The 25102-nt window shown below is 41.0% G+C and overlaps 2 protein-coding genes across 4 annotated transcripts; both read left to right on the top strand.

The window, feature by feature from the left end:
- Positions 1-1629: 1629 nt before the first annotated feature.
- On the top strand, positions 1630-14884 carry znf143b (zinc finger protein 143b). 3 transcript variants are annotated; one of them, XM_078283210.1, is made up of 15 exons: positions 1630-1697; positions 2663-2778; positions 3560-3748; positions 4330-4410; positions 5085-5281; positions 5908-5976; positions 6061-6177; positions 7217-7292; positions 8344-8469; positions 9107-9286; positions 10103-10330; positions 11237-11385; positions 12017-12169; positions 12991-13119; positions 14514-14884. In XM_078283210.1, the coding sequence occupies exons 2-15, from the start codon at positions 2673-2675 to the stop codon at positions 14595-14597; spliced, it is 1884 nt and encodes a 627-aa protein (XP_078139336.1). In that variant the 5' UTR covers positions 1630-1697; positions 2663-2672; the 3' UTR covers positions 14598-14884. The 3 variants fall into 3 exon arrangements, with proteins under 3 accessions (XP_078139336.1, XP_078139335.1, XP_071761038.1); XM_078283209.1 differs by having other exon boundaries at positions 5085-5287; XM_071904937.2 differs by lacking the exon at positions 1630-1697 and having other exon boundaries at positions 2658-2778.
- Positions 14885-16199: 1315 nt separating this feature from the next.
- Positions 16200-23582, top strand: wee1 (WEE1 G2 checkpoint kinase). Its single transcript, XM_071904938.2, has 10 exons — positions 16200-17137; positions 17843-18060; positions 18675-18741; positions 19368-19540; positions 20078-20346; positions 20748-20846; positions 20972-21057; positions 21159-21329; positions 21830-21975; positions 22353-23582. The coding sequence occupies exons 1-10, from the start codon at positions 16655-16657 to the stop codon at positions 22507-22509; spliced, it is 1869 nt and encodes a 622-aa protein (XP_071761039.1). The 5' UTR covers positions 16200-16654; the 3' UTR covers positions 22510-23582.
- The last annotated feature ends 1520 nt before the right edge of the window (positions 23583-25102 follow it).

The following is a 25102-nucleotide window of genomic DNA, read 5'->3' as shown; positions in this document are numbered from 1 at the left end:
GCTCGTGACTCCCATGAAAAAAAAATGTTTTGAAAGGCATAAAACTAGATTTTTTCTGTTAGTGCAATTTTATAATTTTATATAAATGTATTGAATTTCCATTCCACGTTGACAGAAAAGAATACTTTGAATAGACAAAAAAAACAGACAAAAAAATCCAGATAAATGTATTTGACCATATTGTATTTCAAGAAAATATGCAAAAAGTCAAGAGGGGTTGAATACTTTTTATGGCCGCTGTTGATGGATGGAAGTTTGTTTGTTGTTTTTCTGTTATTAGATGCAAGTATAAATGTATTTTCATATAGGCCTAAACAGTATTAGAAATATCTGTAAGCAACAGACATAATTCAAATATTAGTGTTTGGCTTACTTGGCGTTTTTCGCAATTTTGACCCAAAATGTAAGTGTTAATATAGGCTCTCATGTGAATCAGACTGAAAATAACAGCACTGAAGGTAAGCAGTGGCCTAATAGTGGTAGGGCTAAATAGTCTTGACTTTAGCACACTTGAGTGGTAGAAGGCATTTTTTGGGAATAATATACATATTTTTTCCTGATAATATCAAGAAATTGGCGCTACTTGGGCTATTATTTCATTTGATATATAAATGTTGCACAGGAATAAATGAAAAAGAAACTTAAAATATTTAAACTACAAATTTCCATAATAGACTTTGAATTCCCTTTTATTTTATTTTTTTAAATATGCAAATTGCATATTTAAATTGCAATTAAATATGGAATCGTCCAGGCGACAATGTAGGCTACTTTTTATTAGCTAATTATATATGCTAATTTGAAACGTTTTGTGTTTAGTATTCAGTGCTTTACGCCTGAAAAAGAGCGCATCATGCAGAGCTGATGCAAGTTATTAAAAACGCATATTAAGTTATCACATTAATCTCGGTCCTTGCATCAAGAGCTCTGTCACTCAGTATCAGAATGGAAAGCGTCTATAAGTGCATGTTTTGTATAGATTTAGGAATTGAAATGGCTCGTTTTAATCACTTATATGCCTCCGCCAGCCTGCTTCTTATTTTGGGATGTGAAATAGATGCTGGGCCTGTCTAGTGTTCAGTAGAGTTCAGTAGAGTCCAGTAGAGTCCAGTGTGTAGTCTGTGCTCCTGTGGCTGTCAGGTGTCAGCGGGAGTTTCCTCTCTGCCTCTGTTCACTGCATTGCCCACATACCCCTATTTTTCCCACACGACCTTGTTTTCAACATGGATGCCGAAAATTTCCCACACCGTGTTGTTTACGTTACAGAACAATAAAGTTAACCAGATCCCGTGGCGTGTAGTGGCATTAAAACCACAGTGTCGGATGACATGTTATGTTGTGTATATGCTTCAATAGAAACCGTCCGTTTTACTACGACGATACGGCACATTTATAGTCAAAACCCTGAGACAATACGAAAACCGACGCGGAATGGCGTCTGCCAGGGGCCCGGGAATCTGAATAATAGAGACATAGCCTTGCGCTGTAAATGATGAACATATTTATTGACCAATGGGAGCGGTGATAATTTAATGTTGCCGTCTCTGTAGCCAATCAGACGCCATCTTTCCGAGTAGGCCGAACATTGCCCGAATGATTTTTTTGGTCATACATGTTCCCGGGTGCGGACATCGCTGAACGTTTCCTGCACTGGTGCATGGTGGTCGAACAGGAGGAATTGTTGGAAATTTTCGGAGGTTAGTATATAAATTGGTTTTTACCCAGTGTGCATTATTCCCACAGCCATCTCCGGGAGAGGGGATGACAGGCTTCTGCGGGGATTCAAAGGAAGAATGGAAAATACTATTTCACTAAAATAAAACTGACATCCGCAGAGTGTTAATGCTTATGTTATCATTAATTAGCTCATGGATTCCCCGTTCTTGTTGCCTAACTGCACTGTCAGTTAGCTGTATGTGCGCCACTGGAAGCTTTATCGAACCAGCTAACTGTCTAGCTGTCACCGGGAGGCAGTTTACATCCTAAATGCGAAGTGGAAATAGTTATATTGTTGTTAATCCGGCAATCTTCACAAAGCAATTTGCTAATAACCGCTGAAAAGTCGGTGCATCATGGCTTTCATGGTTAGCAAACCTGTTAGCATGATGGCTCACTTTTGACATGCGACGACTTTTGCTGTCAAACGTTTTACCGACCAAACCTCATGTCATTAAGCTAGCTGGCGTTGGGATTTACACGGCGTGCGGACCGGTAGCCTGCCTGCAACACTTATATAATGGCTCATTACATAGATTTGTTGCAAGTCATAGTTATGCTACATCCTAGCTAGCTAGCCTCATAAGCTAACCTGCAGCTCAAACTATAAGCGCCAAAAACACTTAGTACTAGTTGATCCTGCCTAAAATTAGGAGCCACTCAGGAAGTGAACATCCATTTCAAAAGTAAAATTTAGATTACATTTACTGACTGATACTGTAAAATTTAGTTTATATTTATGGAAATCTTGTTCTTGGAAGTGTCATACTGATATATGCCATTTATACATTTGTACACCCCATCATGGAAGTGTGTGTGTGTCAGAAAGACACCGTAACTGGCATGTCCTGCAAAATATCTGCATCCTTGGTGTGGGTTTGTGTCTGTGTGTTCACATGGACACGAATACATGTTTCAAGTGTGTGTCCTGCGTGTGTTTCTGCAGCAGCTAAAGCATGCTCTTGGCCCAGATAAACCGGGACTCCCAGGGGATGGCAGAGTTTCACGATGCGGACGGGCAGCCGGTCACCCTCTGCCTGGCAGAGGCCGTGACGGTGGCAGGTGAGCTCCCAAAACTTCGTGGCTCCCCTGTGATCTTCTGCAGCAGTGGTAGCTTGGTGGTAGTTTTATTTGGTACCGCATCTGTTCCTGTTTTTTGGTCCGAGTCAAAGTTCTCGTGCAGGTTGCAGCGCTACAGGAGTTTTCCTTTGAATACTTTATCATTACAATAACATGTACTCTACAACTCTGTTTTTGGTGGACATTTGGCAAAATTATACTGGTATTTTCTGTTCATGTTTTCTTTAACATAGGTGATAATATTCTTGCTGCGCTACTGCTGAGTAAATAGAGGAAACACTCGATATGCCTCGTTCACCCTTCATGAACAATGGTGACCTGAGAAAAGACTGGCGAGGACTATAAATAGGAAGTGATTTAATCAACCAGTCTCTAAAAAATATATGTATTTAAAGCGACAGTAGACAGGATTATTATGTAAAAATATACCCATTTTATCAGCTTGAATTTCAAGTGGGGCTGCAATAGAGAAGAGTGTCCCATCTCCCCCAGTTGAGATGCTGTAGATTTGCTATATTTGCCCAAATGAAATTCTGGTGTAGAGTATGGTCACAGTTGGTAAACATGAGCGTGCTGTAAGCAGTTTACCGACATCACGTCACATGATTTCTGGGTATTGAAGTTCACATTTTTTAAAACGGTGACCTCTCACTGCCATTTGGAGCCGCCAACGTACAAAGTGGCCCAGTGCCGCCCTAATATGATCTTGTTACAGTGTGCTGTGGGTGTAAGCTGATAGTTAATATAATGTGTGATTTCCCAGATGGTGATCAGATGGAGAGCATGGACACAGTGAGCCTGCAGGCCGTCACTCTGGCGGACGGGTCCACCGCGTACATCCAGCATGATTCCAAATCTTCCTTCTCGGACGGGCAGATCATGGACGGACAGGTGATCCAGCTGGAGGACGGCTCTGCTGCCTACGTGCAGCATGTGTCCATGCCTAAAGGAGGTAAAACACAAAGTCCCTGCAGTGTCTCAGGACAGAGAGAGGAGTAACACATTCCCATACTGTACTTAGCAATATGAGGGTGGATAGTACCTTGTTTGCCACCCACACCCCCTAGTGAGGGTTTGTGGTATGAAAGGAATTAATAGTTACCTGTCCTGTACATTATCTCCATTGCTACAATTGAACAATAAAGCCGACTAATAGAGCTCAACAGTGACCGCCCACTTTTGAACAGCTCCGGTTCCAGGAAGTGAATTTCCCATTCATTCCTCCATTGACGTTTCAGAAAATCCTTATATAAAGAGTTTTAAGCCTGGAACCAAGCCAGCCAACTATGAGATGAATCCCTGAAAAACATTTGATTCGGAGCAAAAGAAATTGCAAAACGGAAAAAAAGGCCAAAAAAAACCCTTTGCCTTTTTTTCTGTTTTCCAATTTTTCCTATAGGACTGCAAGTACAAATAGAAATGTTCAGAAAGTCAAGCAAAGCAGAGATTATTTACAGTATGGGAAGGCCCACCTGTGGGATAAGCTTGGTGAGGTCAAGTCAGAACGGTAATGATTGTTTTTTTCTGTTGCAGGAAGTGACAGTTTACAGCTTGAAGACGGGCAGGCGGTCCAGCTGGAGGATGGAACAACAGCCTACATCCACACACCCAAAGGTACAAACTGTTTAAAACCCTCCAGCCCTTGATTTCCCAAAGCACTTTAAGCTGTAAGCAGTTCTTTTCACCTCCTACTTTAGATTTCAATCATTTCATTTCATTCCGTACAAATTTAAATGATCAAACATTAAAGGAAATATCCACTCTCAGATACTCTTACACACTTGGATATCCTCCATCTGTGATGTTCAGTACATTCCAGCAGTTGTTTTGTGATAAAGTGTTGTAATTTACTTTTTTGTTGTACCCACCTGCCTTGTCTACTCAGTCTACTTCAGTTAGTGATTTCCTACGTTTCCCAGAATGCCTTTTGGCAACCCCCAGAGAAGTAGCGTGAACTTGTTGCCTCTTCTACGATGGATTTCTCCCTGTATGATTGTGGAACGTCGGTGCAAAATGGCGGCTCTAGAAAGAAGCCCTCGCTCTTAGGGACTGACACCAAGATCTGACTTTTACTGTTGATGTTTTAGATCACTGAAACATTTTCTGCTATACATTTACTCCCATGTCATAGCCGTGGGACAGCGAGTTGTATGAAGAAACACTTACTTAGGCTACGAGCATGTTGGGCAATTCAGCCTCCAGAGCAAACAACCGTTTCAGGTTTCATATTGGAACTGAGCCCAGTCGCCTCATTCCATTTCTCTTCCTACATCCTCGCCTCTCTGCAGATACGTACGACCAGAGCGGCCTGCAGGAGGTGCAGCTGGAGGACGGCAGCACCGCCTACATCCAGCACACGGTGCACATGCCCCAGTCCAACACCATCCTGGCCATCCAGGCCGACGGCACCATCGCGGACCTGCAGGCCGAGGCCGCCGCCATCGACCCCGAGACCATCAGTGTGCTGGAGCAGTACACTACCAAGGTAAAGGTACTACATCATCGTACTACTACTTAAAGCACTGGATTACACTAGTTTGGCAAACTTGTCCCATGTTACACAATCAAGATTAAGGCTGGAAGCTCTAAATTGTTTTCTTCATATACTGCATTGATCTCAGTATTTTTATAATTTATCATTTATTTCCAACTGAATATATTTCATTTGTTGGTATATTTTCATATTGTACATTTTCTTTGCATGATCTGCTGTCATATTGTGCACCCTCCTAATGTTGCAACTCATTTTTCATAGTTTTCATTCATGCATTTCCATTTAACATGTTCTTGGTTTGTTTCAAATTGTCAGTTACGTTATGTTTAATACCCTCCAGTTGCTATATTCTTATTTATATTCTTTTTTTCTTTGCCTGATCTTATTATTTTGCTGTGGAAAGGACCATATTTCCCCCCTGGGATTTCGTTGGCCAGCATTTGGTGATAATATAGACTGCCTTGATATTTATCTTTTGTATGGATTTAATTTTGAAGTGTTTATCATGTGAAACGTTTTTGCAGATGTAGCGAGCAAGCCTGCCTTTCCTTCTTGTATTTCCCTTGTGAGTGTTCGTAATCCAGCAATCTAACACAGGGCTTTTTCTTCCCTGTCAGGTGGAGAATGTAGAGAATCCCTTGGGATCCTTCGGCAGAGTGGAAGCAGACAATGGCGTCCACATGCGGGTAGAGTGTCCTTTAATTTCTGGTGACTCTCTGTCCCCTTCCCAGGTTTGCTAGTGGGCTCTAATCGGTGTTTGTCCTCTTCAGATTGTGGTGCAGGGTCAAGACAGCCGGCCGGCAAGGGTCTCGCATGTGGGAGAGAAGTCTTTCCGCTGCGAACACGACGGCTGCGGAAAACTCTACACTACTGCCCACCATCTCAAGGCAAGAGTGTGTGTGTGTGTGTGTGCACTTGTTTCTTATATGATCATTCAAGGGTGATAGGAATAATGTCAAGGCGCTATGGCTCTGACTCTTGCACTCCTCACTAGGGTTCGACCAATATGGGTTTTTGAAGGCCGATATCAATATTTTTTTTTTTGCAGATATTTTGTGCCGGCGTTCAGTATCATTAAATTTGACCTTACTCATTCTCATAAAATCAAAGCTTGTCATCAAATGAAAAGTATTCAGTATTTCCTCCAGGAAAAGCCTCTGAAAACAGCATTTAGGCCATGGCACACTAAAACTCTCCATTGAAATACAATTAAATTCTTTTAAAGTTAGCAGCTCCTTAAGAACCACCCCGCCTGTTCAATAGTAGGGAAAACCCTGGGACAGTTTAGGCCTTTAAATAGCTAAAAAATAAAAATGTACAAAACCATAGCAGGGTTCCTATTTAACCCTGGAATGTTTGGAAAAGTATGGAAAATGAATTTGATCATTTCCATGTCTTGGAAAGTTTGGGGAAAGGTCTCGATTAAAGTCACTCTGGACAAGAGCATCAGCTGAAACACTAAACTGTAAATGTAAAAGTTCGTCCAGCTGCAGTTTGGAATTTCTGTGATATTACAAAAATGGGTTATTTGTTTATTTAAGTGATGGCAAATCTTCAATGACGTGAATTACCGTCATTCTTTTTGATGCTGTGATGCCACTTGTCACTCTTGTGTTATGTCAGAAGGGATTTTAGCACTTCTGCTTGCAATGTTGGTGATCTGGGAATTGAAGCTTATTCGGCTGTTGCCCTCGTTTTAAGTTGCACTGGATAAGAGCGTGAGCCGAATGCCGAAAATATAAATGTGCGAGCATGCGCCTACTCAAGTGTGGGATTGTTTCGTATTGCGTCTGTTTTTTCCCTTGTATTTCAAACCTCTCATCTAAAGACATTATTTCCCTCGCCGTGTCTTCCCACGGCAGTGTCAGCTGCTAGTTTGTTTTCTTCAGCCCCGTTGCCAAACAGTTGTGTTTGTGTTTCCCACAGGTACACGAGCGCTCCCACACTGGAGACAAACCGTACGTCTGTGAATATCTTGGCTGTGGGAAGAAGTTTGCAACAGGTAACGAGCCGGTGTAGGGGCTTTCATTGTACTCACAGGGCGGGCAGTCTTATTTACTTACTAACCGTTTTATGACTCTGGGTAGATTTACATGATGCACTCAATACTCCAGTTACTGAGAATAATCAAAACAAAGGTGATAGTTTGATTAAAGCATTTGGACTTTTCAAAGTATCACAGATTCCCACAGTTTAACCCATTTACATTGATTTATTTAATACTTTACATAAGAGTGATATGCAGATGACGGCCATCTCCATATCAGACAAAACATGTCAGAACATTTTGTCTGATTTTATTTTTGGTGTTCTTTGTTGTTCAGTTTAATGCACTGACTAAACACCTTGATGTAATGGCATTATTATCAGTGTTTACTGAAAGCAGAAGATGCCATAATAACCGTAGTGGCGTGTTTGACACAAAACAGAATGAAATCAGGCTGAAGTGTTTTTATGTCTAAATAAATTGAATGACTGAGCAGAAATCTAGGTGTGTTAACCAGGTTATGCTTATACCATTTCTGACCTTACTCTGATTAAGATAGAGACTAAAGGCCCGTTCACATCTACAACAACAAGTATAAAGATAACTGTAACTATAAAAAGATTTAAATCGTCCTAAGTAAATAGCAAATATTCCCACTACAATGATAACTATAAAAACATCCAAAATAACTATCATTATATTTTTGGTTCGATCTCAGAGCGATTTGTTTTGGATGCAGAGACAACGATAACACATTTCAACCAATCAAATGAAAGTTGTAAGAAAGAAGGAGGCGGTAGAGTCACAGTGATACTTTGTTTGCTGAGGAACTGATCACAGATATTGCAGTTTGAATGCTTGACCAACAATGTATTGTTATAGTTTGTAGTTATCTTTATAGGTATTGTTCCAGATGTGAATGGGCCTTGCGTTTACATGATAACTGCTACAGTTGGTAGTATTGTTTTAATCACATTAAGATCAGATAATTGGTGTGTATGTAAACGCGTATGTGTATGTAATGGCTTAGCTGAATCTGGACTCCATGTCTTTGTGGCGTTTGCAGGGTACGGACTGAAGAGTCACTCTCGCACACACACTGGGGAGAAGCCATACAGATGTCAGGAGATGAACTGCCGCAAGTCCTTCAAAACCTCCGGAGACCTCCAAAAGCACACTCGCACACATACAGGTGCGCTGCAACACACAGGAACTCACTGATTGATCTTTTATGTTTGTTGTATTATAAAGGTGCGGAAATGTAGAATTGCCTTATCCTATGTCATCGGTCTGGGACAGGGTTTAACTACGGTGTGTGACACTGCTCTGTTTCTGCTGGGTCCCAACATGACAAGACTGCTAATGTCTTAATGAGCAGGCGTCCCAGAGTGAGACTAATTTTCCTCAGGCTAAAAAGCTTCAGGAAGGGTCTCTATTTACATTCTTCTATTCAAAAGCAGGGTTCCTAAGCAAGTCTGCAATGTTTGGAAAAGTATGTAAAATTAATTTGTTAATTTATTGGTCTTGGTCTCAAAAGTTTGGGAAAAGGTCTTGAATATAGTATAGGGGAGGGGGAACTGCTGTTCAATACTCATATATGTGTATCAGGACTCAACAGCAGTTGTAAGGTCATTGGTCATTTCACATATTTGTTTTTTGTGAACAATAATCCTCTGCTAAAGAGTAATATTGCCCATATGACAATGTTGACCGACCAAAATCATCAAAGCCAGAAGTCTAGGAAAAGAATGGAGATTTATTCCTGGAAAAGTTGTAAGAACCCTGTAAAGCCTGACTTTTCTCTTGTTTGTCCCGTCTCTTGCTTGCAGGAGAGAAGCCTTTCAAATGCCCAGTCGAAGGCTGCGGCCGGTCGTTCACCACCTCCAACATCCGCAAGGTTCACATCCGAACGCACACCGGAGAGCGGCCATACTACTGCTCCGAGCCGAGCTGCGGACGCTCCTTCGCCAGTGCCACCAATTACAAGAACCACATGAGGATTCACACCGGTAATATTTTATGTTTTTTACATCGCAGTGTAACCATTTAGCTGGTGCTCAACAGCTTATAATGAGTGAGCAGGTAGGAGCTGTGAGTCCACTAAGCCACTGTGCCGCCGCCTCAAGCCTCAACTGAAGCACTTATTAATTCTCGGGTCACAGTTACACTCAATGTGTCAAATGCATTGATCTCCAGTGGAAGTTCATAAGGATTCACACCACTGATTATCAAACCTCACTTCTTAAGTTTTAAGATATTAGAGGGGCATAGCACGCATAGAGAATTGTAACCAATGAAAACTCACCTTTTTTGACCCAACTTTTGCTCATGTGATTGTGACCAAGAAGGAAAGGTGTGTGCTGTAACAGTGCCATAAGGAAAGACTTTTCATCACTCCTAATTAATGCTGCATAGTTCATTCATTTTGAATGACAGATTCTGTTATCACTCTGTATCATTATGTTCCAGAGGGAGGTTTTGCATGCACTGGATTTATTCTAATTATATGTTGATAATGTAGAGATGAACTCAACCAAATGCTGTTTGACCCTTTTTTTTTGCTGTCTCTCTCTGTGACGCTTCTATGATGAAAACATTTAATCTGTGAATTGACAACAAAAAGTATATTGTTCATATTTTAGAGCTGCATAGAATACAACTTACCTTTTTTGGACTTTATGTCCTTTGCTCATGAGTTGTCATGAAAAGACAAACTGTTACAGGTGCTTTATTGATGCAATAAGGACAGGACTTTTCACGACTCCTAATAATGATGAAAACAAACCTTCATTCTCACTGTCCGACTACTTTCCCCGCTTCTCCAGGAGAGAAACCCTATGTGTGTACTGTGCCTGGGTGCGAGAAGCGCTTCACGGAGTACTCCAGCCTTTACAAGCACCATGTGGTTCATACACCCTGCAAGCCCTACAACTGCAACCACTGTGGCAAAACCTACAAGCAGATCTCCACACTGGCCATGCACAAACGCACAGCGCACAACGACACGGAGCCCATCGAGGAGGAGCAGGAGGCCTACTTCGAACCCCCGACAGGTCAGTGTCAATAAAACATGGAAGTTGCAGAAAATTTCCTTGAAAAGCAGTTTTTAATAAAGGTTTATGAGATAAATGAGATTAGATGAAACTTGATATCCGTGGGGAAAGTGGGTTGTTGCAACAGCAAATAATAGGATACCACAAAGAAAAAAATAGGTTATTAATACGAATAGAGCAAATGGGGTGGTATCAAACGTAGCACATCTGACAATTACAACACTAGAACATATTAAAGGAACACTGTGCAATTTTTTAACCTTATCTCCATATATCGGTCCTCACTAATACATGCAATGAGATGGCACCATGTCGGTCTACTCGCTCTGTGTCTCGGAGACGGGCTGTGGGAAGTCCCAAAATTCACCCGCTGATGATGTCATCGGCGGGGATTTCTAACTAGAAACTACAATATAAAACCTCCTTGATTTCCAACTCGTAGAAACTACAACCGCTCTAATCCGATGATGTCATTGGCGGGTGAATTTTGGGACTTCCCACAGCCCGTCTCCGAGACACAGAGCGAGTAGACAGACATGGTGCCATCTCACAGCATGTATTAGTGAGGACCAATATATGGAGATAAGGTTAAAAAACGGTGAAGTGTTCCTTTAATATGTTCTAGTGTTGTAATTGTCAGATGTGTTACGTTTGATACCACCCCATTTAATTAAAAGTATGGAAAATATATGAAGTACACCATGTATGCTGTGTGATGTGTAGACAAGGGAAAAGTATGTATAGTATGAAAATATATGCAGAATGAAAATAAATGAAATATAAATATATGCTATATATAACAAATGAGAAATAAAATTAAATGTTGATAATGTGGAATAGCATGTCAAATATTGATGTGCTGTATGGCAAACACAATAACTTTAAAATCTTCTCTGTTTGGTTCAGATGCCATCGATGACCCTAATGTCACCTATGCAACAGCGGTGGTGGAGGCGGAGGACTCCGGCTCGGAGCAGGTTCCTGTGGAGAGCGCGGAGATCCTGGGACAGCAGCATGTTGCCTTGGTTACACAGGAGGACGGAACTCAACAGCAGGTAATGTAATGCAGTAATATGGTGAATTAATGCCCCCAGGATCCAAAATTACATTACAAATGTCAGTGAAGTTTGTCTTTGGTGAATTTCACTCGCCACACTGAGCGGTAACTTATTGAGACAATAATGTTTGAATTCCTGTTATTTACAGCACAGACTTTGGTCTTTACCTGTTCTCAAACTTTGCCCCTGCTCTCTCTGACTGTGAGCAAATCAAATCACAGCAAAACAATGGCTCTGTGTCAAACAGGCTCCTGATTGGCTGCCTGTTATGCTGCTCTACACAAACTGGTAGCATCTAAACGTCTGTTTCTCCGCTGTCTGGAGGGTTAACTAGCTTGATGTTAGTTGAAACTTAACGATGTGGCAACACACAGCTGGTGTGAGGCCACCAACAAGAAAAATGACAAAGACAGAGAAAAGATCCATTGTATAAGCAGCAGTATGTTCCTTAGCCTTTGTGCGTATTAAAATAAAATTAAATCTAGACAGGCTAGTTATGAAATTAATACCGAAAAGAAGAATATTTGCTGTCAAAATAAATGACTCTGTGGTTCCATGATCAATAATGCATAGGAATGAAGCTGTGCTGTGAAACTGAACGTTCTTTCTGTAATGTCTCCCACATCAGGTCAGTATCTCTGAAGCAGACTTGCAAGCTATGGGCGGCACAATCACCATGGTAACCCAAGAGGGCACAACCATAACCATCCCAGCCCACGAGCTGGCAACGCAAGGGGCTCACTCTGTTACCATGGTGACGACAGACGGCTCAGATGGGCAGGTAAGCAGCTGCACAAGTTCCAAGTAGGCTGTAGGAATGTTGTTGTGATTTTATAGAGGGCTTTCGGGTGATGTAACGCACAATCTGGCGGCCATATTGGAGGTCTGCAGCTGTTGGGCAACAATGAATTGTTTTTTTCAGGTTTACTGAGCTGACTCTTCTCAAGCTACAACAAAACTGTTTTGGAGTAGAGAGACTAGGGCTGAAAGATATTGACAAAAAAATCAAATTGCAATTATTTGACAGAATATTGCAATTGCGATTTAAACTGTGATTAATTCATCACGTTTTTCTTGTCATACATTTTTTTTAACTTTAAAGTGATTTTGTTTAAAGAAAAGTGATTTTGTTTAAAAAAATAAAAAATAATTAGATGTCTGTGTACTTGTACTTGATTCATGGACCGAAGATTACCTGCAGCTCTAAAACACCTCTAAAACATTGCAGAGGCTGCAATTTGGAAATTGTATTGGTTCATATTGCAATTTCGATTTTTTTTTTTTATATTTCATTGTACAGACTCATTGTAGAGACTAGGGCTAAAGACAAGACAGTTTACTGTCACAGTAACCTAAATTTGGAAACAAATCCACCTTATCAGACCTTGCACTTTTGTTTGAAACGTTACTGATACACCCGTATCACAATAATCCTTTTCAGGTATCTCTCCATTTCTAGCCTGGTTGTTGGATATTTAGCCCTAATTTGTGCACAGCTAGTTCTCCACTGGACCTCCATGATGGCACCAGACCTGGTTGCTAGGTGATTTGTGACCCAACTGCAAAGCCTTGATTGAGTTCGGTGTCTCTTGTCTCCCTCAGGTGGCCATCATGACACCCGACATGGCCTCGTTCCAAACTGTGGAGGAGGCCGGCTACAGCCAAGACCAGGACAGCATTCATCCTGTCACCTTATTGGCCACCTCCAACGGCACTCACATCGCTGTGCAGGTTGGTAGACTAACACCATAGGTATTAATAAACTGGTGGGACAAGTTTCATTCTGTGAAGTCATGACTCCCTCCTTATCTACATGTTATCTACATGCAGAAAATATGTGAAATGGCAGACTGCGGGCACATGGGAATTATCAGTATCACAAATTTCGATACACAATAAAGCTGGCCAATCCAGCATTAGAGGTCCCTAAAAATTGAGGGTCAATGATTGTTTAGAACCTGCTGCATTTCTGTATTGATCCTCTGTGTTTTGCTTAAAAACACCCTGAATGCTCTGTTGTTTATATGCTACTGACAGGAGTTTCGGTCAGGGCTAAGTGCACCCAAGCCCTTTTCTCCCTAGATAATCCCTCCTCAGTCCCCACCCTGTTGAGTTATTTGCTGAAACGCTCAGGTGAAAATCATGGGTAGGTGGGGTTCAGAGCGGGGGGTGGGGAGGTAGGAGTAGCTGGGCGCACTAACGGTCGTTGCCACCCTCCTGTTTGTGGTATTGACTTAGGTGTCGTCCTACAGGGAAGTTTACAGCTACAGGATACATGGTTTTACATGTAATCCAAATCCACGATGACCAACACCAGTCAGTCTCAAGTCTCATAGAATGACCTTCTCCACATTATGTTCTCCCCCCCAACAAGGAAACCAAAGCGTAATATAATTTACAGTTGTGGTTTTATTGCCTGTTGACTTTACATCACTCCAAAGGCTTATCACCAAGTCCAGAAGGAAATAGTTTTCCATATGTGAGAAATGCCAGCACTCCTCTCACAGTATCTTTTTTATTTGTATTTTTTATTGTGTAATGACAAACATCGGTTGTCCGTGTGTCAAACAAATTCACCACTGCAGCAAACCATGCTATTTAATGTTTGTATATTTGTATCTTTTTTTATTTTAAAAAATCTGAAATAAAATGATTTAAAGTCCTAAACAAAGTGAGCAGTTTTTTTCAACAGTTTGTCAATGGATATTAAGTATTCAGGCTTCAAAACCCTGAGGGACTAATATCACGTCAAAGCTTCCAAGTCTTAAGACAAACCATCCTTTATTTAACCTGAAGAGTTTCAGGCAAACAGACACGGTCTTCATTTACCCCCTTCTGCTCACTCTGTCATGCAAATCACAATGCAAACGCTCTCTTTCCATCTTTTACCACCTTGTGACAGTCATGGGTGAAATAAAGCAGCTATTTACACTCCCAGAGGTGGTAGTGTCTTTTCGAAGGGGTGGCAGTAAATGGATTTAATCATTGTTGATTACATGCTTGCAGTGTCCCATGAGTTAGTAAGCCATAAAACAATAGTAGTGATTGATTATCAGTGGTTATCCGTGTGCCAATAAATGCTTGTATTGTGCTCTCCCCCTCCCCCCTCCCCTCCCCCCCTCCAGCTCAGTGATCAGCCATCGTTGGAGGAAGCCATCAGAATAGCGTCGAGAATACAGCAAGGAGAGTCGCCAGGCTTGGACGATTGACGGCAAAACTAACCAGATCATGGACAATGACTTAGGATCAAAACCATCCAAATTGGACTATATCAAAGAGAGAAATCACTTGTCTTCCTCCGTGTTTTTTTTCCACAAAAGAACTTAGCTTTTACGTGTACATAGGTTTTTGATAACTGGAGTTCCGCTATGCTATTTTGTCCCTCATCCGAACAGATTGGAGAGGGGGAGGATGCTTTCTAATGTTTATGGTGCACAGTGCACACTGCAATGTACAGCTAATGCTATTTCTAATAAAAAAAAGTTTGTGTGATTCATTGACTGTATATCTGATTTTGAATCCCTGAGTCCCTGTTACTTTTTGTTCACTGCATTACTTTTGAGCAAACAGCATTGAGTATTGGTACAAATGTTTAAGAGATGAAATTTTAATGATCCCAGTGGGGAAATTGGGCTGCAGCAGCAAATAATAACAGATACAGCAAAGAAAGATTGAATATAAATAATAGAGTAAATGGAGGGTTATATTACTGACACTTAAACACAAACATATTAAGTAGAAATGTATGAAAAAAGTATGGATTATAGCATCGAGTGTGCAAAAAATACCAGCAGTAGTAGTATAACTTACTGAGACAAAAAATGAACATTTATCTATATATGCAAACAAATGAGAAGAATATGAAGATTATTATTGATATGATTATTATTATGAACATTAATGGTTCTACAAAGGGCCATACATATGTAGAGAAAGTGTCTAGACTTACAATGTACATTGTAAAAAAAAAAAATTCAACTTGAAAAAATGTACTTCACAGATGTAGATAACATGTAGAGAAAGTGCTGATTCGAATATATGCATTAGCAGCTGTCCACATTATCAAAAACTCCAGATGGAGGCACCATATGGACAGAAAAGTGACAATGTGCAAGGCACATGTCCATATGTTTACTCATGCAATTTGTAATGCTTTTATGAAAAGTTAACCCATTGATGCAACTAGCCAACAGTTTTCCATATGACTTGGAAAATATATGTTTGTAGTGGATGGTACACCCACATTAACTCATTTTAAACCACCTTTATATAAATATTTGATATAACAATTAGATTATCAAGATTAGATTATGTATATAAGAAGTATCAAACCGTGTAAATTAGTGTATATGAAGATAGGGTCTTTTAAGGACAAAAAAAAACAAATTATTGCTTTTCTGGAAATATCTAATTGTATATATTCGTGGTGGTTGGCCTTATTGATCGGCAACTTTAAATTATGGTTTATCCACTTTTAATTAATCATTACATCAGTGGTTATGCTATATTTTTGCGTCATGTATAAACCAAAAGGAATGGACTTCGGTCGGTTGTCGGACAAGACTTTGATCGTGGCGTCTAAATAATGGATGCATTGTCTGGAAGTTAATGTAATTGTTTGACTCCAAGAACACAGGGATGAAAGGAGTCCGTTCGCGCCGATTCTTGTCCTATCATCGATGACGTAACGCCCTCCGAACCCTTTCTGGAACGCCCATCTTTCAAACTTTCAATAGGCGCTCTGATTGGCTGCGGCGGATCACTTGACCAACGGTCGCGGGAAGTCCTTTGCCACGCGCGTGATAGGAAGAGCCAGTTCTTGACTCATTCAAACATTATTGTAAACATAGCTAAGATTTTATTGTGGAAAGACGTGTTTCTATATCGGTATGCCACCAAGAAGGTATTGACGGACACTGATACTCGACGGGACCGTGTACTAACGTATTCGTATTCATTTTAAGTTCATTTTCAGACGTTGTTCGGACGGAGAAAACAAGTTGTTAGTGCGGTGCCATTTTCAGCGTTGGATGGGCGTGTTTTGGTTAGCAAGCAAGTTAGCTAACTTTTTCTAGCTAGCATGTTAGCGAAGTTTTAAGAATTTGATCTTCGGACGCTTCATCAAAAGACAATACCGACATCCCAAGGTAGTTAGATGTTAACTAGTGTTGGGTTTTTTGCAAGCAACGCAAACTAAGTTACATTAATAGTAGCGGGTCCAACCGCGTGATCTTCGCGTTGACGAAGTCGGGCTTTTAATCCGAAAATGTCGAGTTACAGTTGCCATCGGTACGGACCACCGTCCCCTAAGGCTCGACCAATTCGCCAGAAACTACAATTTACATCCAGCGACGGAGAGGACGACCCCATCGAGGACGTTAACAACAGCACAGGAGCAGAATCGGGATTTACGGAACTGGACTCCCCAGTGCAAGTGAGACGGGACAGCGCCGATAAACGGCTGGAGGGAAGCAGCCCGTTGAATCGCACCGGGGACGACGACGTGGAGCTGTGGGACGAGGAGGGCTTTGGTTCCCCGTCTCATCTACAATCCCCTGGCAGCGTTATCTTCGCCAATTGCTCGCCGTCGCCGAGGAAAAGCTCTCGGCTGTACAGTGGGTCACCGGAGCGATCATACGTCCAGGACGACGGCGAGGGTTCCAGCTCCCCAATCCCAGATTGCCCCGACACACCTCCACATAAAACTTTCAGAAAACTCCGTCTTTTTGACACACCACATACGCCAAAGGTTTGTATTTGCTGATACATTACATAAATGAATGTAAAGTCTTTATAAACCCATCTGATTGATAAATTGAGACAAATGATTGTGTTTGGACCACATTTTCTACTTTGATAGTTATCTGCTGCTGTTACAAACTCCACTAAAGCAGGGATTTTAGTAAAACTTCAGCTATAAATTCCTTATAACTTCAACATGTTTGCGTCATAAAATGCTGATTCTGGTACTTGTAAATATTGTGAGCTATTGGATCTGGGACAGAAACAACGCTGACAAACCAGCATCAGTTTCATACAAACAGTTCATCCCCCTTTCGAATTTCGAAACGTGTGCTGCGTCAGTTAAGTAACGACCCAATGACCCATTTAAATACTACTGTACAATTGCATAATGCACTCACGGTAGCCAGCCAGACAAATGACTCATTGAACTGGAGTTTTATGTCTGGGCATGTCGATTTTTTTCCCCCAGGGCTTACTGTACCACACAGCATGAATGCCTTTTCAGCAAAACACAACTTCACTCTAAGATATTTCCATTTCAAAACATCCCATCATATATTGTTGATTATTGATTGGATTTTGAAATCACCTCACACACTAAATAGTCCATCCTCTTTTTTTGCATTTTAAACCTTTACTTTGTATTTTACTCTGCTTCTGCTGATTAATTAATCAGTAATTAATAACGCATCTGATCTATCTTTTGCAGAGTTTGCTGTCCAAAGCCAGAGGCTCCAGCCTGGGATCCTCTAGCAGGAGAGTCGCCCTGTTCAAGAATGTGGAGGCGTCAGGAAAAGCAGTCACAGACAGCACCGGCAGGAGACACCAGACCCCTCTGGTCAACTTCAACCCTTTCACCCCAGACTCCCTCCTCATCCAGTCGGCCACACAGCAGAGGAACAACAGGAAGCGGGCACACTGGAATGAGTATGTCGCTCAAAATGTTTTAGTTTAAGTCTGCTCCAATTTTGTTGTTTGTAGGGCAGGAGAGTACCTTTTCTATTCATGCCACAGTGGCTGATAAAATATTTCACATGCCACTCTCATTGTTTTACTTTACCAACCAACTTTGTAGAATAGGACCTCCAGATTACAGTTTGTTCCAAAGTGTCTGGGAAAGTAGACTAGCTACTGACAAAATTTACCAACATTTGGCTCCTGGTTTTTATTGATTTCCCACCCTGGTCAGTTGGTGTATAATTATAATGAAAGTTTTCATTTTTGTCAAAGCAGTGTAATTACATTATGGTGCAACAGAACGAAGTGCACAATAACTTCTTCCCCAATGCACATATAGTACAGACCAGTCTCTTGTACCTATACCTGTTTCTTATCTTGATGAACACAGATTGAAAACCCATTGTTGTAGTAACCAGGTTCGTTAAATCCGTTGACTAAGCATGACTAAGGCAAGGGGGTTTGGCAAGGAACCAAGACCTCATGGTTACTGGTGAACTCTGCCATGTGCTTGTGAAGACGCCAGTGCTGCCCTCTGGTGTGCAGAATGTGAACCAACATCCTCTATTGTCTTTGATTTTCAGCTCCTGTGGGGAGGACATGGAGGCAAGCGATGGCGAGGGGGAGGAGGAAATCCTTCCACCATCCAAGGTAATACTTCTGTGAGATCTGCATGAATAGCATATGTTGACGTTTAGGATTTTAGATGGTTAATTTTTGTTTACCAGATACTTGTTACTTCTAGGAAAAAGTTTAATTTCAAACTTGATTAGTCTATGAAAAAATATAGTTTGCAGAAAGTGTTTACAATTTAAACGCACAATAAAAATACGAACATTCATTGAATGTATATACTATACAGGCAAGTCAATCGCGACATTGTGCAATAATGGTTACAAACATGCTCAATGCATATGCAAACAAGTTCTTATACTGGCACAAGACACTACATCATTTCATGTGCAAATTAAGCAATCTAACTGCAGTGTGGATAAAAGAGTCCCTGGTTCTTTTGCTGTTGATTTTAAGCACTAATGTACCCACAGTTTCTGCATTCGTCTTTCACTTTCCCTGTAACTGGCAGAACTAGTTGTGGTTTGGTTTCAGTGGTAATGCTAACAAGCCATTTTAGGGAAACTGGGGAACAAATGTTTAAACCTCTTCGTACAATGTGGCAAGTGTCTGGCAGAAAAACAACAACTAATTTTGAGTTGTTTAGACTAGGGTTTATGTAATGAACCCGTTGTAAAACTGTCTGTCTCGCTGTCTGTCTTCAGAGGATCACCATGATGGAAAGCAACATGATGTCCAGATACGCCTCAGAGTTCCACGAGCTGGAGAAGATCGGCTGCGGGGAGTTTGGTGCTGTGTTCAAGTGTGTGAAAAGACTAGACGGCTGCATCTACGCCATCAAGAGATCGAAGAAACCGCTGGCAGGATCGGTCGATGAGTAAGTTGAAGTTTGATCTTTTGTAATATACTTGCAAGGGACTACTTCACCATTTTCAACGATTATCTTAATGAGATTTCTTATAAGAGATCTTACAAAATTCTGTATATCAATTTTGGGAAAATATAATTATCTGAAGTTTAGCATTCAATATCTCTAAGATTTAGAGGATCCAGTCTGTAAAGCTGATGTCATTGTGTCAACTAAGGACTTAAGTTAATTATTATGTTTTAAAATACTATAATTTGTTACAATTTTGTGCTACCAATCATTTTGTAATAGGTGTCACACTTTTCAAATGGTGCATAATTGCTTTGGAATTAAACTCTTCATATTTTTTCCGATGCTCAACATTCTACATGCTCTCAATATCATCCATGCGCTCCACTGTGTTTCTGTACAGACTGCTCAATAGAAGTTGTTTACTGGAAAAGCTTGAGGCCCCTTTTTTTTCTTTGAACTAGAAGATCTTGGAGACTTGCCTCAGACATGCCTTAATTAAAACGGTCTGTTCCCCCCCCCCCCCCCCTTTCACAGGCAGAACGCCTTACGGGAGGTGTACGCTCACGCTGTGCTGGGCCAGCACCCCCACGTCGTGCGCTACTACTCCGCCTGGGCCGAGGACGACCACATGCTCATCCAGAACGAGTACTGCAACGGCGGCACGCTCTCCGACGTCATCGCAGAGAACTACAGGCGGCTGCACTACCTGTCGGAGCTGGAGCTGAAGGATCTTCTGCTGCAGGTCACACGAGGCCTCAAGTACATCCACTCTACCTCCCTGGTGCACATGGACATCAAGCCAAGTGAGTGCTTGAGGATATCATAATAGTAAAAAATAGTAATGCTAATAGTAGGTGTAATTGTAGTTAGTAGATTTGTGTAGCATTTTATAAAGTAAACTAACAGGAATAAAACAGTAGCTGTAATAAAGGGAAATTTTTCCTGGTAAAAGACTGTAATGTAATATTGTCATAGCAATACCAATATACACTAAAAGTAACAATAATGGGTTAAATATCCACTAAACAGTTCAGATATAACCTGGCTTAGATATTACTGCTGTTACAAGAAATTCTACGGTTGTTGTTGTTTTTTTTGGGGGAAGTATACCTGATTTTGTATCTACTGCACAGCAGTGGATCATGTGTATAATGTACATCTTTCCTGGTTAGAAACTAATTAAATATTGACTTCTTTCTCCTAGGCAACATCTTTATTTCACGGAAGTCTGTTGCCAGCTTTGATGAATGCGATGAGGAGGATGAAGATGAAGAGCTGACCACCAGCGCTGTCTACAAAATAGGTAAGCTGTTACTACAGTCATTCTTGCAATTTCCATGTTTTTTCTACTGATATTCTATTGTTGGGCTCATTGTAAGACTGTCAGCTACATGCTTAAAATGTGAATGTATTTGTTTTCCTCTCCAGGTGACCTTGGTCATGTGACAAGAGTGAACAATCCACAGGTAGAGGAGGGTGACAGCAGATACCTGGCCAATGAAGTTTTACAAGAGGTTAGTCATCTTATTTAATTAAAAACTCCTTGTATTTTTGGACAAATAAAGCATCAGAAAAGGTTATTAACTTCCCCTTATTGTACTCATTTTCTTCGCAGGACTACAGCAACTTGACTAAGGCGGACATCTTTGCTCTGGCTCTGACTGTGGTCAGCGCCTCGGGGGCCGAGCCTCTGCCAACCAACGGAGACAAATGGCACGAGATTCGCCAGGGGAAACTACCCGCCATCCCACAAGTGCTTTCTCCAGAGTTTCTCAGTCTTCTCAAGGTAACGGTTACGGCCGATGTGAACGTTATTATCTGATAGTTGGGCTCTTTCTCGCTTGTTTTGAATCTGTGTATCTGTTTACAGCCCGTGGTTTCTTGGTGTAGCCATGGATATGATTTTACAGTCCCATCTCCCCTTAAATTAATTTGATTTCTTCGTTCAAGGCCTTGAAAGTTTTCATATAAAAAGTAATTATAGCCTTTAGGCCCTAAAACATGTTTTTATCGTTCTAGTGGAGAAAAAGTCTGTTCAGGCAGATTTGTGTTTTAATGGATTTAATTATTTTTCACCTTGCACATATATTTTAACTTTAACTTTTTAACTGTGAATAAGAAGGTGTTAAGAAATCTTCACTTTAACTTGCAGAAATCTGCAGAGACCCTGCATTCATTTCTAAAGGGACATAACTTTTCCTGCTTGTTGGTGTTTCTGATCACATCCCTGTCTAGCAGTGTTTTCTGGTACTAACTTAATCTTTTCATATTTTCAATCCCCTTCAGTTGATGATCCATCCTGACCCAGCCAGGCGGCCGTCGACCTCTGACCTCATCAAACACCCAGTGCTCCTGACCGCTGCCAGGATGAGTGCAGACCAGCTCAGAGTGGAGCTGAACGCTGAGAAGTTCAAGAACGCCTTGCTCCAGAAGTAAGTACACAACGGCACAGACAAACACAAACTAAAACTGAAGAAACTATCTTTATTCAGAATTTTGTAACGGCATTCTGATGTACAAATACAGGAAAATGACACTTTTGTACAAGTTTTGGCATAGAAAATTCACTAACCATGTGAAAAAGTCATTTTTCATTTCATTGTGACTTTAAAGTAGAGTAAGTCTTGCACTGTATGTGAGGTCCTGTTGTCCTTGTAACATGTCAGTATGGACTTTGTTACTATGCAAGTTGTCTGCCTCTGCACAAATGTTGCCAAGATGAATTCCTATACATTTATTGTTCTTTTCGATTAAAGTAAAACGGATTTCATGGAAACTGACCCCTCCTCCTTTGCTTTGTCTTCCTCAGGGAACTGAAGAAGGCCCAGCTGGCGAAGGCTGCAGCTGAGGAAAAGGTTTTGTCCACCGACAGGATCCTGACCCGGTCCACCGTTCAGTCCAACCCCAGAACCTCCAGGCTCATCGGCAAGAAGATGAACCGGTCGGTCAGCCTCACCATCTACTGAGACTCTAAGCTGCCTTGACAGGAGTTCAACAGATTGACTGGATCATGGACCTTGGATCAGACCATTTCAGTTGAAACGGTCTAGATGTTTTTTGAAGAAAGAAGAAGACACACACTCTTGAAGAGAACCCAGTCAGTTGTGTTGGGCGGGCTGTTCAGCTCAGTCGAAGCTGTAGATTGTTTGTTGCCACACTCTGTTCTGAACTCGGACTCATCTCGATAGACTCACGTTGTCCACATAGTTCAGCCCTGTTGCCGATGGACTTCTCCTCGGAAAAACTGTCATTCCCCGAAGGTAGTTACTGTACCTTTACACTCTGTCATTCCTCAAAGTTGCATAGACGTCAGGCTCTCTCTCCATTTGTCTCCCCGCACTTCCTTCGACAAAGACTTATTGGCGGCGGATCGAAGCCGCAGCGAAGCTCTCTTCAGTGTGAATGTACTAGCCGTAGCCATGCGCACCTTACTGCCTGTCAAACGCCTGATGCTGGGTACAAGAGGGTCTGAGAACTGATGATTGCTGTGTTTGTAATGGAGCACTTTGGAGGCAACAAGTGGAACTTGCCACATTAAATAAAACCTGCTGCTATTGATGTTTTGTCTGTATCAGGGTTTGGTGGGTTTCAGGTTGGATCAGTCTAGAGATCATTGGCTCTTATTTTCAAGTAGCAGGAGTCAGTTTCCCCCATGTTTTTTTTTTTTTTTTTTTTTTTTCTTCCCCTGTCAGATCTATTTGTGGGAGTGGAAAATGGATCATGCCATTTGAGAAAATCAAATTGTTTGAAGTACCAAATCCAATGATCTAGCCTTTGTCTGTAAGGTTAGAAATGGTACATAGTGTTCTATTTCTCATGTTGATTTGAGCTGCCAACCCTGCCTGTAGCATTAGAACAATCATTGTCCTGTTCAATGGATTCTCATGTTCTACTTTTTTTTTTTTTTTTCTGCTGTCATTTCCATGAGGCATGTCTTCATGATTACTGTTAGAAAAGTATTCTCGTTTTTCGTTCTTGTAACCCCTAACAAAACCTTGCATTGTTGTAACCTGTACATATGTTCTTTTAATAAATTCACCTCCTCTACAGTTTTTGTCTTGTCCGGTGTCAGATTATATGCCACAGAGGGAAAATGCCTTCTCAAATAATTCTGTCCGTTCACAGTATCTGAGGTTCAGTCCATGTCCCAATTGTCCCAAGGCTTAAAAATCCCTTGTGACCCGCTCTCCTCAACCAATTTAGTCATAGCTCCAGTCTTCAAGCAAGTGAAAATAATTCCACTGGTTTGAAATGCAATTTCACATGTTTTGGAAATTCCTGGCAATTTGACTTGGTGTCAATATGTTGAAAAAAAGCATATCACTAATATCAAGAAAATGACTTGCTTCAAGAAAAATGCTTAAAAGTTGGTTTGAATTGGAAATAAGTAAAATTATCATCCAACTGGCAGATTTTTTCCCCCCGTCTTTTTTCTTTCTTTAGAAATATAAGCTTTTAATACTCAATACTACACCAAGTCACTTGAGATGGAAACATTTTACAGTATGCCATCCAGTACAAGGAGTGAATACATGTTTAGTACTTGTTTTGTTTCCAATGCAGTTTTCTAGGATCAAGTGTATCTTGAAACCAGGCAGAATAAGGCAAATCACTCCATTAGTATCAAGAAAATGACAATTGAATGGAGTTGGTTTGATTTGGAAATAAGTGAACATTTTTCACTCGTTTTAAGAAATAAAAAACATTTAATTTATTTTTACCAAATGACTTGTGAAGATATTTTGCAGTATGCCCTCCAGTACAATGAGTACTGGAAGACATGCTTTATTAAATATATAATGAATATATTGGAGCCTGGGTGGGAATCAAACCCCCAACCCTGTCAGTGTGGGTGCCTTGCTCTGTCCATCGAGCTACAAAGAACAAAGTGGATTCACCTGCTCAGTTCAGTTCAGTTCAGTATTTTGTCCAGGTTATTTTCTTTAACATATCAGGGTTTAGAGACAGGGGCATGAGAGATTAATTTGAATAATCAATCTAATTATTACAGCAGAGCAAACACAATTTACAGCATCTAGTTTATTCAAAACATAACATACTGTAGGAACCATTCATACTCTTACAGAGATTAAGATTCAGAGAATTGATATTCTATAAAAAGCTATTTCCTATAAACTATTGACACAAAAGTTATGCCTGTTTCGCACCAAATTTGACTTGACTCTTTTGGATTTTCCCCTTTATTTTAATTGTCAGATAGAGTTAAACAAGAGCTTTCCAGTGTTATATAATACTCAATTTCGGCCAAAATGTCACTAAGGCCCTTTTCGCACCAAACCGTGGATATTGACTTCGGGGAAGCAGAACACACACACACACACACACACACACACACACACACACACACACACACACACACACACACACACCTCCATCATATTCAGTTTCTCTCGCTGAGTGGTGCTGCAGCGCTTCAGTCATAATCATGCCAGACACGCACCGTGGACGCGCAAGTGTCTGACAGCGCGTCATGTGACTGTCCCATTGTATCCAACACAGACACTTTTCCCATAGACAGACAGAGCCGCACAAGTTACA

The sequence above is a fragment of the Centroberyx gerrardi genome, chromosome 4 (assembly GCF_048128805.1).
Source record: "Centroberyx gerrardi isolate f3 chromosome 4, fCenGer3.hap1.cur.20231027, whole genome shotgun sequence".
In the NCBI taxonomy this organism is placed as follows: Eukaryota; Metazoa; Chordata; class Actinopteri; order Beryciformes; family Berycidae; genus Centroberyx; species Centroberyx gerrardi.
Note: the sequence above shows the minus strand (reverse complement) of the source record. Positions and strands in the feature narration are given on the sequence as shown.

What these genes read in the sequence shown, in the direction of transcription:
- znf143b (XM_078283209.1), top strand. Translation starts at nt 2,673, where the DNA reads ATGCTCTTGGCCCAGATAAACCGGGACTCCCAGGGGATGGCAGAGTTT. An exon ending in AGAGGCCGTGACGGTGGCAG is followed by an intron (nt 2,779 to 3,559) that starts GTGAGCTCCCAA and finishes GTGATTTCCCAG; the next exon opens with ATGGTGATCAGATGGAGAGC. An exon ending in ACAATGGCGTCCACATGCGG is followed by an intron (nt 5,977 to 6,060) that starts GTAGAGTGTCCT and finishes TGTCCTCTTCAG; the next exon opens with ATTGTGGTGCAGGGTCAAGA.
- wee1 (XM_071904938.2), top strand. Translation starts at nt 16,655, where the DNA reads ATGTCGAGTTACAGTTGCCATCGGTACGGACCACCGTCCCCTAAGGCT. An exon ending in CAGCGCTGTCTACAAAATAG is followed by an intron (nt 20,847 to 20,971) that starts GTAAGCTGTTAC and finishes TTTCCTCTCCAG; the next exon opens with GTGACCTTGGTCATGTGACA. An exon ending in AAGAACGCCTTGCTCCAGAA is followed by an intron (nt 21,976 to 22,352) that starts GTAAGTACACAA and finishes TGTCTTCCTCAG; the next exon opens with GGAACTGAAGAAGGCCCAGC.